Raw genomic sequence first — 13,745 nt, 5'->3', positions numbered from 1 at the left:
TGGAATTTGCTTTGCTTTGAAACTTCGGCAGTTTTTGATTGACCTTGACCGCTTGACTAGGTGACACAGTCACCGAGTTTGCTTGTTTGATTCTGAACGGGCTACTATTTCTATTTCTTTTTGTAATAATTAGGATCCTTCTCTTTATTACCATCGGCAACGTATTGTGTGTTTTTAGCATTATGTTGCTGGTACGTATAAAGCAATGAATGACGAACTATTAGGAACTGAGCGATTACTAAATAAGACAAGTTATCACTACTGCATTCCATATTAACTGTTTGTACTACATTCTTTGCTAAAATTTGAAATAGTGAGGGATCCTGGTCAGCGCATTTAGCCTGATGAAAGTTTTTTACAGACATGTTATTCCTTGCAATCCAGCCATATTTTAAAAGTTAAGTTGAGTCATTGAGGTTCGATATTTTATATAACTCAAAAAAACTCAAGGCTAAAACTGCGATCGGGACTTTGCAAAGGAGACATTTATTGTCATGGCCCGAAATAGTGTTACCTCTAATGTATCTAGATTTGTACGGGTGTTACTTACTTTTTTGTGTGTTTTCTAATCACTACGGTGCTTAACGACCCTATCCATGCATCTGTATAAATACAGACGTCCACTGCGTAAACGCATATTCACTGTTTATATGATCTGTTACGTAAGGGATTAATAATCACCCAAAATGATAAAATTAACATAGTATATGATTATGATATTTCAGTAGAACTTCTGGAAAACAGACACTCAAAGATAAAAACGTCGCAGTAGCAAAATCTCAATGATGTAGATAATTTCTGTAAAAAAGTAAGATTAAGAATGTCTCGTAACTTCAGCCACAGGAATAACGAAATTCGACCTGTAAAGGAAACACTCAAAGTTACTCCAAATGAATAAAAAATTGTACTTAGCTTGCTTTTGTGGGAAGTCACGTGTTCCGATAACGACACACGACGGCCTTGGTCCTCCTTCTCTATTTAGCGGATGACCTGGTTTGGCTTCAGTTTCCCCCGTGCACGTTGTTTCGATGATTCAAGCCCTGAAAGATCCGATGCTGCAGACGCGTTCGGTTTGTTTCTTGAAGTTCCGGAAACGCTCACTAACGATGTTTTCTTGAATGATTCTAATGAGAGACGAAGCTTGCGTTTGTCGTATGAAAAAGACACGTCGGTTTGTTTCTTGAAGTTATTCACTAAACGATGATACTAAGTTGGTTGAAGAATCTGTTGCTTTCGTCGTCGTTGAAGAGTTCTTATTGTTTTCTGAAGTCGCTCACTAACGATGATACTAGGTTGCTTGAAGAATCTGCTGCTTCCGTCGTCGTTGACTTCTTATGATACATGATTTATTATTCTGATTTTTCTTCGTAGGGACGTTGTAGAGTTCTTCTGTACGCTGGCCACCAATATTAGGGCTTGTGCCTTGTATGATAAGGCGCCCTATGAGGTAATGTTAGACTAGCGATAATCTTACGCTAAGTCGGTTGGTATTGCACTTCCATCTTCAATGGAGTGTCTGGGGGTTTGTAGATCACTTACGAAGTCGGTATTATCTTGTTAGTTATTACGACGATGTGTTAAACTCATGGTTAGGAGGTTCTTGTAGAAAAACACGAAATAAAAAATTATTATATTCTTCTGAAGTTTTACATGGTGAAGATCAGGTATGATTGTACAAGTCTTCTAATAACGATAGCTTGATCGCTTCTGCCAATGATGATGGCTAACCCTATTCCTCTACATGATAAAGCTTAGGTAAAGAGGTACAGGTCTCTAATGACGATAGCTAACTCTCTTCTGCCTGTCTACCATCTCTGTTACAAGTTATGAAGGAACAGACAGTAGTTCGAACATATGAACATACTTACAAATGACATACGACACACAATCAAAATGAGACACGCTACAGATCACGTAGGCGGTAGTTGTCTCAAGCAGGGAGCTTGGACTGTTTCAAAACAAATGAATGACCACAGATGACGGCATGTCAACTTAGCCTACATACTTATTGTATACGTCATCTTTAGCGTCTCTAGTACTGATCACTTCCTGCAAGCAATCTGGTTGACCTCTTTAGTTTTATTCTTTTATATATATGGACTAACATTCATATTTTTATTATGTAAACACTTACACTACCACCTGGCCGCCCACTGCGTGTGCCGCGAGTTTTGAAATTCTGTCGGACTTCGGAGAATACAGCTATATATATATCTGTCAGGTAAGTTTCATGACAAAAGTCTGCTTTTCGCTGAATGAGAGGTTGCACATGGAGAAAAAACCCTGTTTACACAACACCAATCACAGTAGATCACCCATTTGCCTTAGTAAACTGCAGAGGTCGACTTTCTAAGACTGCTGGACATGTGCCCAGCTGTTCTCTGAGAAAAAGCCTCTAGCTCAGAGGAGATACTTGATAGCCTCCAAACGTGAAGAGACAGGGATTCTACTGACTGGTGGAACCTTTCCGCATGGGGCTGACACAGATGTTGCCAAGGGGAGTCTCTGGACAGTTTTGCTGTGCTGCAGGGTTCAGTGACTCAAGCTGATCCTAGTGCCAGTAAAAAATGAAGTGGGAAAGTAACCCAAGACAGTGCCACAAAAATCGAAAAGGGGAAGTAACCCAATAGGTTCTTGACACCTGAAGTCCTTCTGAAAGGGGATTCCCCTTCCAAAGAGTATCCTCTCCTCCTCCCTCTCCCCTCCTCTCCTTCTGCCATAAGTTAACAAGTCTTCCATGAAGGTAGGAGTGATGCTAAATGTTCATTATTCGCTTCATTATTCATTTATATTTATTTTTCATTGTTTTCTGCATGTAAAACTGTGTTTATTCCTTATAAAATGTATTTTTTATTAATATTTTGGGGGGTTTGGAACACTTTAATAGTATTTACTAAATAAGTCCTTCTGGGAATTATTGTTTTGGTTTTCATACGTTTTGGATTTCGTTGGAGGTTCTGGAAGGGATTATGTACAAAAACAGGTTCCAGTGTATTCACACATTAATCATATTGCAAGTAAGAAAAGACAGCTTACATGGACAAGGGACTCATCACATTACAAGAAAAAGCTTAAACATTTTTAATAACATACTAGATAGTAAGGTTGTTTCTGAGCTTAATCATTTATCCACATACTTGTTTATGAAATCAATAATGTTGCCAATATTGACATTGCTAAGTGTGATTTTATTAATATGGTACAGTATCAGTGCAGTGTGTTCTAAGTTTATACGAATTGCAATTTAACACATTCCATCCATTACAAATCAGTTTAGCATGAGAATCTAAAAGATTAAAATATTTTCTACAAATTCTGATCAACAGTTTATGCTGTCCCCACAGCTTTGCACACTTACAAAAGCTTTAAAAGCTAACTTTTTTCATACATGTAAGCCAATGCCAAAGTAAGAAAGATTCTTAGGGCGCTCAAATTGCCTTTGTAAACATAGTTTTACTTCAAAATAGAGGTGCTTGTACCCACTTGTATTGAACACTAGTAGGAAAAGAAGGTAAACAGCCAACTCAAGCATATGTGCAACCAATAAAAAGCATCTGAAATTGCTAGTAAGCAATGAACAAAACCCATGAATTATTTTGAATATAAGTGCAACTCTCTCCTCTTGAAAAGGATAGGCTCTTTTGAACAGTGCAAAGGTGACAAATCTTTTCTTCCACTTGTCTGGGTGAGCATCTGGGTTCCTAAGCACCTTTGGTGGTATAAACTAAAGACATTCTCTACATATTGGTAGTCTAGTAAATAAATGTGGTTTTGTTCCCAAAAATTCTTAACCCAGAACTCATTATGAATAATTCCTTTGATCTTTCAGCTAATTATACATTTTACAATATCTTGTGGTGGCTGTTACCAATATGGTAGAGGTAATTTTCACCTGTCCTTTACTATTTTATTTGGTGTGTGCATATATGCTTTCACAAGCCTCAACTTCTTCATAACATGGGGATCTGAATGTGAAGTACCCAACACCCTATCAGATTCCCTATTGAAAGAGCTGGATCTCCTCCTACAGGAGAGAAACACGTACGTATCAGCATGCCCTCATGAGTGCTCTTGGGACTGTGAACATGAACAATTGGACCCAGCAGCTTAGACCACAGAAGCAAATGATGAAGTTAACTCAAACCAGCTCAAGACCATAGTATATAGTGGACCCCCATTATTCGCATTCTCGTCATTTGCGTACTCACGTTTGCGGATTTTTCTACGGACCATATCTACCCATTATTCACAGGAAATTAGTGTATTTTTCTATGAGAAATATCAACAAATTACTGTATTTTCATATCAATTTCTTGATTAAATGCATTTTTTTTGTGATAAAACTCTTAAAAAACCAGATATAAGCATTTTTAATGGGTTTTTCTTGAGTTTGAACTAACAATATGGGCAGTTTTAAGGGTTTTTATTGGGGTTCTAACAGCCAAGAGAGTGTTGAAAAGCAAACCAAATATAAAAATATTATGTACAATAAAAATGATGAAAGAAGTTTCAACTTGATGGTCAATTGGAGCACAAATGAGTAGGGGGTTCCCCACACCCCCTCACCTGCCAACCCACGATTAGTACCTAATTTCAATTTCAACAACTAACTCTAGCTCATGCTGAGGAATAGTACTTTTACATGAAAGATGATGGTTTGTATTACTGATGGACCAAACAGCAATGATCTGTTATTGGAAAAATATAATGATAATGTTACATCTAATAATACACAACAGTAAACACCCCAGATTTACGGGCTCCCAATTTGCGGATTCGCAATTCGCAGACTCACCGATTCATATGTACACATTATTTACAGAAAAATAACCTATTCATGGTACTTTTCACTGAGAAATATTCACTAATTACTGTATTTTCATATCATGAGTAAATGCACTTTTTGTGATAAAACTATTAAAATACTCATGTATGTATAAGAATTTTTAGATTGTTTTTGTGTTTGAACTATCAAAACAGGCAGTTCTAGGGATTTTTAGAAGGGTTTTAAGCATTCATGGATTTTTATCATTTGAAGGGACAGTATAACTCACTTGATACTTAAATAGCAATGGTGATCTTGATAGGCTCAGGGAATTATAAACGAATCTTCTCAGTCCTTGGGGACCATACAAGTCAACAACTGGTGCCCCTTTCTTCTGCAGCTCTTCCTCAGACAGACCAATCTGAGATGATATTGTACATAACAGACCTGGGAGTCCAAACAAGTGATCTCCATGGAGGTGAGTTATGAATATTTTATTAATCTTCTGCCTTGACAAAGTCACTTTCTGTGCCTGAATTTGAGTGCCTTCACCACAGTCAAAAAGCCATACGTTACCATCTGAAAATAATTAGGGAAAAAAAAGTGTCTTTTAATAACTGTATTAACCTACATATGTACAATATGAAAAAAATGATATTGTTATGATACAATAAAGTTTGTTCATACTTACCTGGCAGATATATATATAGCTGTATTTTCTGAAGTCCGACAGAATTTAAAAAAACTTCCGACCACACAGCAGGTCGGCCAGGTGGTTAGTACCCATTCCCGCCGCTGGGAGGCGGGTATCAGGAACCATTCCCATTTTCTATTCATAATTTTTATTTCCACTGTCCCCTGAGGGGAGGTGGGTGGGTACTTGATTATATATATCTGCCAGGTAAGTATGAACAAACTTTATTGTATCATAACAATATCATTTTGTTCATGAAACTTACCTGTCAGATATATATATAGCTGAATCCCACCATTGGAGGTGGGAAGGGACAGAATAGAAGGATTTTGGGAAACAAATGCATGCAGATGATTTACATCTTGGTTCCACCTGTTAGCATAGCCGACTTCGTGATTACTGTCACCCAAGTCTGCTTCTGCTTTACTAGAGTTGCCAGCGAGGTAGAGACCTATAAAGCTGGTGCACTCCAGATGATCTGTCAACAGGGGCGTGACCACAATGTGACTAGACCATATTGACCATACCATGAGGGCTAAGAAGTAAAATAAATATATAAATATATATATCACCACCTGACCAACCTAGCCAAAGTTAAGGTGTGTTAACTAAGGCTTAAGAGTTAAGAAGTCGCTGTTGTCGGCGGACTCAACAACTCAATTAAGAGCTCTTCCTAACCATTTTCTACAGGATAGGATGAGTGGTACTTCTTGCCCCCAAGATTGTGTCTGCAGGACAAGTATGGCCCTAGCGAGCAGCAGATCTCATATGCCATCTTCACATCTCGCAGGGAGTGTGAAGTGAACACAGAGTTGCTTCGCTAAAACATGGTACTCAGGATGTTGCTGAGTGCCATGCTCTGTTGAAATGCTTCCGAGGCCGCGCCCTCACCTCGTGAGCATTCAGATAAAAAGATTTCAAATCTTTGTGCAAAACACAATGAAGGAGCATTTTAGAAAGAACTCCTTAACACTAAAGCCAGGGTGTTCTTCGATATGGGCAAGTCTGGTCTCTTTTTCGGAACACAGCAGATTGGCCCGAATGACTTCGACTTTCTTGAGTTTTTATGTAGATAAAACTGAGAGACCTAACAGAGCACAGGACTCTCTCTGGCTCCTGCCCACTAACTTGTGCCATCCTTGCTTCCAAGCTCCTGGCCCCAAGGACAAAACGGGTTTCCATTCTTAGGCCGGACAACGAAAGGCTTAGAGAGCACCGCCTTGTGTTCTCATAAGCCAAAACTTGTGACGATGGCTTAAATCTCACTAACCCTCTTTGTCGTATCTGTGGTTAGAAGAAGCCTTCCTGATCACATGCAAGAAGTTAACAGGTAGGAGAGGTTCGAATGCTTTGACATCAAGAACTTTAGACTACGTCTAAGTTCCATATTGAAAGCTTCGATCTGGACATGCACAGTCAGTCCGTCTGTACTAAAGTCAGGTGACCGACCAGTCAGACGAATCAAGGACAGCAAGGCTGTACCCTGAAGACCATAAGGCACTATTCGCTGAAGGATGAGTGTCTGGACTGCCTGGGCGATTCAATCTAAGCAAACCTTGGGGGGTGTATCAACGCAACCCAACGTCGTCAGCGAATTCAACTCCTGACTCGAGCTTTTTCTGGTGCCAGGAGAAAGGAGCAAGGAGCAAAAAGGCGATTCAGTCCCGAAGGAAGAATGCCTGACAGTCCAACCTGGTCTCATGTTACACGATCATCGGGGGTGTATAAACGCAACCGACTTCGTCAACACAAAACTCAGGGCTACTATATGTCGCCTGATCTCGCATGAGTGTCTCACTCCGAGAAAACAGGTGAGACAAAAAGTAGATGGTGAGCGAGTTTCGAGATTCCACAGAACTCAAAGATCGTGAAGGGCTTTGTTGTTTGACAGACGCAAATCTCTGAGCCCAAAAGCCGTCAACAACATATTTGCGTATTCTTTAATAGTTGTGACTGCCAGTTTATCCCATTCTTCAGACGGAAATGGAAGACGGTAATCTTATTCCTGTCAACATCTCGATAGTCTGAACGTTGTCAGACTCAGAGCGGAGAGGTTATAGCTACCTTTCGAGTTAGAGTAGACCGACTCTCTCGGAAAAGGTCCTGGAAAGTGAACTAGGAAGGATGTGACCTCTGTGAATCCAGGATCCTGAAGGCCAACATGGGGCGATCAGCGTCATTGTCGCTCCCTGTGACGTCATAAATCCTCTTATTACCTTTCCTAAGCGATTGAAAAAGGGGAAAAAAAAAAAAAAAATTAAACATCATCCCCGTTTAATATCATAGGATGGCGTTTAATGGTACCGATCCCGGATCGAGAAAAAGGGAGCAGAGAAGAAGCCTCTTCGGCCTCAACCTATCGAAGAGAAGAATGAAAGGGCGTCCCTAAGGTCTCCACAACTCTCAACTTACTTCTAAAGAAAGATTCCACTCGAAAGTCAAAAGTTGCTGCCGTCGATCGAGACGATTCGTACGGACTTTTGCAATCCTGTAACGAACCTCTAGAGGATCGTTACATTCTACGCCTGTTGTTATAATAGGCTCTTTCTCGTAAACTCGAGCAGGGACCGAGAGAAGATACTTCTTAAGATATGAGAGAGCTGTGGAATATCAGAGTTGATGTGGACCACTGGTTCCAAAAACTCGTTTCGAGGACTGGAGGGACGGACCGACTTGCATTTACTTCTTTCAAATTAAGATCCAGGACATCTGAAAACCCTATTCCAGATGTCCGGCATCTTCTTTCTATCATGACGCACTGAGAGATCTTCAGAATCATTCCTAGATCTTGAATAATATTTCAGTTTCCCGGTAGGAAAAAACTGTGGTCTGAATTGCAGTCTATTCGGGGAAAAGGGGAAAAAACAAACTTCTTCAGGAAGGAAATGGTCCCCAGCAAGCTCATCCATTCCCTCCCCGAGTATGCTTACTTCCCTAATATGGCTGCGCTTTGCCTAAGCAGGAGAGCATATAAATGTGCAATGTTGCGGTAGACTCGTAGTTCTTTACCGTGCGGTAACGAGCACCGAAAGGATTAAGAGATAACTCTGTTGACATAGTAAGGCAAAACGAATGCAACGTTTATCATGCACGTAAGAAATCCCCTCAATCTTAGGCTAAAGTCCGTGATTGTAGGACAGAGATACAGTTAGTCAGTCAATCCCGCAGGAGAGAGAGACGTAACCTATCGCGCATGACAGCGCACGATCTGCTACTGGCCTCGGTTGGACACTGACAGTCAGGCACAGCAGCAGCCAGCAGCTTACGAACGTCGTCTCTTAACTTTATGTCTGGGTTGCCAGCTAACCCTAGTTCTACGAAGAAATAGGTACCGTTATTTTTTAGCAAAAAGAGACTCTCAAGCTGGTATATTTAAGCGAAACAGAAAAACGCTAAATATATAGATGCGTTTGTGTCGTCAGAACACTACCATACAACGGTAAAAGATAAATCGGAAAACTCCTGGAAGGCTGCAGGGAGTAACGATTAAATGTCCTTAAAATAAGACAATAGACCTCTCGGTTGCCATCCGAAGAGGTAACTACAGCAAGCGTGTATGACTTGAACCAACCAGTAGTAAAATAACGCAAGGCAAAATATTTTATTATATCACAATAAGGTTTGTTCATACTTACCTGGCAGACATATATATAGCTGAATTCGGAAATACAGCTGCATACATATCTGACAGGCAAGTTTCATGAACAAAAACTTATAGAATCGAAGCAGACAGCTCAAGCTTCTTATGTATTGGACATAAGAACGTTCATTGACGTAGTCTACAAGTCTATTTCTTGTACGAGTCTGCGAATGACGAATGAGAGCTCTTCCGAATCTTGTCAATAAGAGCTTATTCGTTTACGCAATATCAAGTTAAAGAGATGTTTGTCAATGAGAACTAACCCATTTACGGGACAAAGAGATATTTTGTCAATGTAGGGATACCACTTACTTGACAAAACGATAGTATATTGTCAATGGGGGAAAGTCACTGAATTGACAAAACGTAATCCAGGAAGTCGAGCGTTTTATTTTTCGATTCCCGTCTCAAACGAGGAAGGGGGCAAGAATCCTGTTTAAGAGACAGGGCTTACGGCAGGTAGAACAACGATGTTCAATTCGGCAGCGTAGTCCCCAACTAGAAACTGACAAAATCTATCATCTGAAAAACCCTTTCAGATGGGCTAAAAAGCTTGCAAAATTATCCTGGGAAGAGGAAGAAACTCTCCAACCAGCTTCCTCTCCCGTATCACAACTAATGCCTGCTAAAGCTTAAAATTTATTGGCAGTATGGCAAAGGAAGTCCTGTCTTGCGCTTTTCCTGAAGGAGCGTCCTTTGATGAATGCCTTTGCAAGAATCCTACTGAACGTCGCCGAGACGTCGAGCCTTTACATAACCCGTAACTGCCTTATCGCAAAGTCTTGACTGCGGTAGAGAAAACGAGATCTTCCCTTGAGATCTTCCCTTGAGCTTTCCTTAACTCCATCCACCTTTGCGAAAAGCAATATAATATTGACAGAGACCTCTTGAATTCCCGAAACCCGAGGTCTTGCTGGGTTTCGAAGACGAAGTTGTCTGTTCACTTTAAGCTTCCTCCGAAGCACTGCTTACTTCACATTCTTGAGGCTCAAATCTTAAACAAGAGCTTGAAGAGTTCAACAGAAACGTTCAGCCAGGAGACAAAACCTGGTGTGCGCTGGCACGCACTCGGCGTCCATTTGCGAGGACGCTCGGCGTCCTGGCGCGCGCTCGGCGTCCTGGCGCGCGCTCGGCGTCCTACTGGCGAGGACGCTCGGCGTCCACTGGCACGCACCTGGCGTCCATCCGAGCGTCCCGTTCAAGCCGAGCGTCAAAAGAAGCGTGCAGAAAAGCGTCACGCTCCTGACAGGCGTCAAAACAAGCGAGAGAAACTGCCTCTTTTTCATTTTTCTCGGTGGAAAGACGTACACGTGATCAGGCAACGTTCGCCTTCTTACTTCTCACTGAAACGCATAACGAGAGAGAGAGGGGACGTTGAAGCGTCCTCTTCTATAAAGCTCTATTTAGAGGGCGCGAGTCTACGAAGGGACGCCAGATCTGTAAGTTTACTTGTGAACGAAGGTTCTGGAGTGGGAGGTGAGACCTTCCGGACTCACCAGTGGTAGCTTACACACTCCCCCTGAAACCCCCCCCAAGAGAGGCGGCGCGAGCGCTAAACCACGCCCCCTTGGGCGGTGCTGACTCAGAGACGAGCGGGTTGACTCGGCAAAAGTAGTCACATTTTTGAAGTTGTTAAAGCACAAAAACTAACACAGAAGTGGTTGAGCTTACCTTAGGCTGTTCAAGTTATGAAGAAATTACTGTGAAGGTGCAAATTTGTTGAACACAAAGGTCTTTTTACTAGTAAGGTCAATCTTCTTGTGCTGTTTCGGTTGAAATAAATAATGAAAGATTGCAGTTAGTTTGTTTTCTCTGGAATAATAGTGATTGTATGTATGTATGTATTCTTGTATATATAACCTACTCTGTTGGATTATGAAGTTTGTTAGAATATCCTCTCCTAGTTACATGGTCTCCTCGGCTCCCGGGGGAAGGGTTGGAGGGTGACCCAGACCTTGAGTCCGGAAGGTCTCACCTCCCACTCCAGAACCTTCGTTCACAAGTAAACTTACAGTTCTGGAGAGGGAGGCTTCAACCTTCCGGACTCACCAGTGGTAGCTAGGCCGATGCTTCAGGGGCTTGAAGATGAAGTCCAGCGACCACAGCATCGAAAGCACCCTGTAAGCCGAGGAGAGCATAGTAAGAGCTGAAGACAGATTCGCTTCTCCAATTCATTCTGGACATGATTTCTTGTAAAGATATACCATGTATAGCAGTCTTGATGAAGCTTGACCCCTTATAGAGTGGAAATTAGTTGACTGTTTAGTTGCATTTGGGTCGGCTCTGAAAATGCACTCCCTAAAAAGTTGTCTCATTTTTTGTAAAGACATTATCTTGAAGTGTTCATCTAGCCATATGTGGTCTTTCCTGTCTATGTTTCTTTCCCTACAGACTTTGTTTGTGTATTCCAAATAGAAGTTCAATTGTCTGACTGGACATATTTTTGGTCTGTTAGGAAGCTTTCTAAAGCTGATCTCTATTGGTGTGTAGTTGTTCTTTTGGTTTTTGGCCATGAAGGAAGGGTGGTTCCGTAGGGACAATGTTCTGGGGTGAAGGTCGCTCCTGGAAATGCAGAGATTGTTAAATTGATTTGCTCTTAAAGGGCAAGCTAAGGCTACTAGAAATAAGGTTTTCTGTGTCAGTAGTAAGGTAGAGTTATCTCTTGTGGTGTTGAGAAACGATATTACTTTGTCTAGATCCCAGCCAGGGAACTGGTGAGTGTTGCTCGGCTTCCTTCTATTCACCCCCGATATCATTGCTTTGACATATTTGTCTTCTGCAAGACAGTAACCTGGGAAATATCCTGACAATATAGGACCTAAAGCTGCTCTGTAGCTCTTCAGGGTATTGTAAGCCAGTCCCTTGTTCTATAAGGTGATGAAAAAAAATAAAATAATTGCTAACAGGGGGAATTTGTTGTCGCTTCCATACTCCTTATGAATGAAACTTTTAAAAATAAAAATGTTTATACAGGTTTTTCATTACTTGTGCATGGAGCTGTCCCTCAAGCTGATAGCAATTTTGGTGCAAACCTCAGGAGGAAAGACATTTGGGAGCTGGTCCTTTAAATTTTGAAGGCGATCAAAGTTGATTGGAGCTTTGCTGAGGGTGAGATACAGTCCTTGAGAACTATCTGGTAGTCTTCTATCTTCACAGTATATAGTTTGTGCTGCTTCGAAACTGACCTCACTAATGGAATCCATGGTTCTGTCCCCTGCGATATGGTACAGAAAAGCATGTTATTATTGCATTCTTTATAGATTTTAAAAGCTACTTTGTGTAGTAAGAATCCTGGTGGAAAGGCATAGAGAGGTGTTGGTCCCTTCCAGCTAATCGTAAGTGCATTATTGCTGATGGCTTTTGGTTTGGAAGAGATGAACAAAACTTTTTGCACTTAGTATTGAAGCCATTTGAGAACAGATCTATTTCCGGGTGGGTTGAAATTGAAGTCGGTGCAGATTAAGGAGATAGACTGTCACTGAGGCAAGTTTCTGTGTGGATTGAACCCAGGTCTCTGGAAAAGTGAGTCTGCAATGGTGTTACTTACTCCCCTGATCCATCTGGAATTTATCTGTATGTTATGGTCCTTCATGTTACTTAGTATTTTCCTGACAAGTTCATGAGCTACCTTGTTTCTGATACTACCCTGCTTCCTTAGCCAACCATTTGTAACCTTTGAATCTACATGAATTAAGACTACTTTGTTGTATAACCTTGTAGTGAAGTGTTCCATAGAATAGAAGCACGCTAATAACTCTCTTACATTAATGTTAAGGGAGGATTCTTCATGTGTCAAGTTCCATTTATTGAGAGTATTTTACCCGCTATTACTAATGCTCCTCCCCAACCCTGGTTGGAAGCATCTGTGAAAAGTTCTGCATCTATTTGGTTGGTTTTGGAATGTTAACCTCTCTGTACATTTGTCTCAGTTCCCATGGCTTTAGGTATTTTTTGAAGGTGTGTGGAATGATTTTGTACCCTGAATTAAAATAACTGTGGTATCTGTGGAGATATTTAAGATGGAATCTTCCCCAGCTTGTATAGGAAGCACTGAAATTTAAGGACTCTAATTAACATCTGATAGGAGTGAAGGTCAGATTTAACAGAGTTGGAGAAAGCTTTGGCCAATTTGATACACTTCTCTATGTTTTTCTGAATGGGATTCATAGTTTTCTTAATCATATTGTAACGCACTCCTAAAAATTCAATTCTTTGAGCCGGTTCAATTGTAGATTTTTTAAAAGAGATATTCCATCCTAAGTCTGACAATATCCTAATGACTAACTGAATGTGATTTTTACATTTTAAATAATCTTTTGCTAATATGAGAATGTCATCAAGATAGTTGAATATTAAGATGTTGTATGTCGTTCTAATATACTGATCACCCCGTGTACATTATCTTTGAAAAATATATAAGAGCTGTCTTTAGTCCAAAGGGTACCACAGTCCATTTGAACTTCCTTTTACCTAGCTTGAAGGTTAGAAATTTCTGGCTACTTGTATGTAATGGAATGTCCGCCAATAAGCATCTTTAAATCTAGTTGCATGCCCAAGAGTTTAGATGTAGATAGGGGAAATATTGTATTGGCCTTAAGCATGGTAAAGGAAGGTTTTCTTATCATGGTGTTAAGCACCTTCATATC

The 13,745-nt window shown here is 40.7% G+C and overlaps 1 protein-coding gene across 4 annotated transcripts in view; it reads right to left on the bottom strand.

The window, feature by feature from the left end:
* Positions 1 to 13,745, bottom strand: part of LOC135210172 (zinc phosphodiesterase ELAC protein 1-like) — a 109,647-nt gene that overhangs the window by 73,734 nt on the left and 22,168 nt on the right. For all 4 annotated transcript variants that reach the window (XM_064243001.1, XM_064243002.1, XM_064243003.1 and 1 more), the window contains exon 3: positions 5,055 to 5,344. In XM_064243001.1, the coding sequence (XP_064099071.1) occupies positions 5,055 to 5,344 (290 nt within the window). The remainder of the gene's footprint in view (positions 1 to 5,054; positions 5,345 to 13,745) is intronic.

The sequence above is a fragment of the Macrobrachium nipponense genome, chromosome 39, assembly GCF_015104395.2.
Source record: "Macrobrachium nipponense isolate FS-2020 chromosome 39, ASM1510439v2, whole genome shotgun sequence".
NCBI lineage: Eukaryota > Metazoa > Arthropoda > Malacostraca > Decapoda > Palaemonidae > Macrobrachium > Macrobrachium nipponense.
This window is presented reverse-complemented; position numbering and strand designations above follow the sequence as displayed.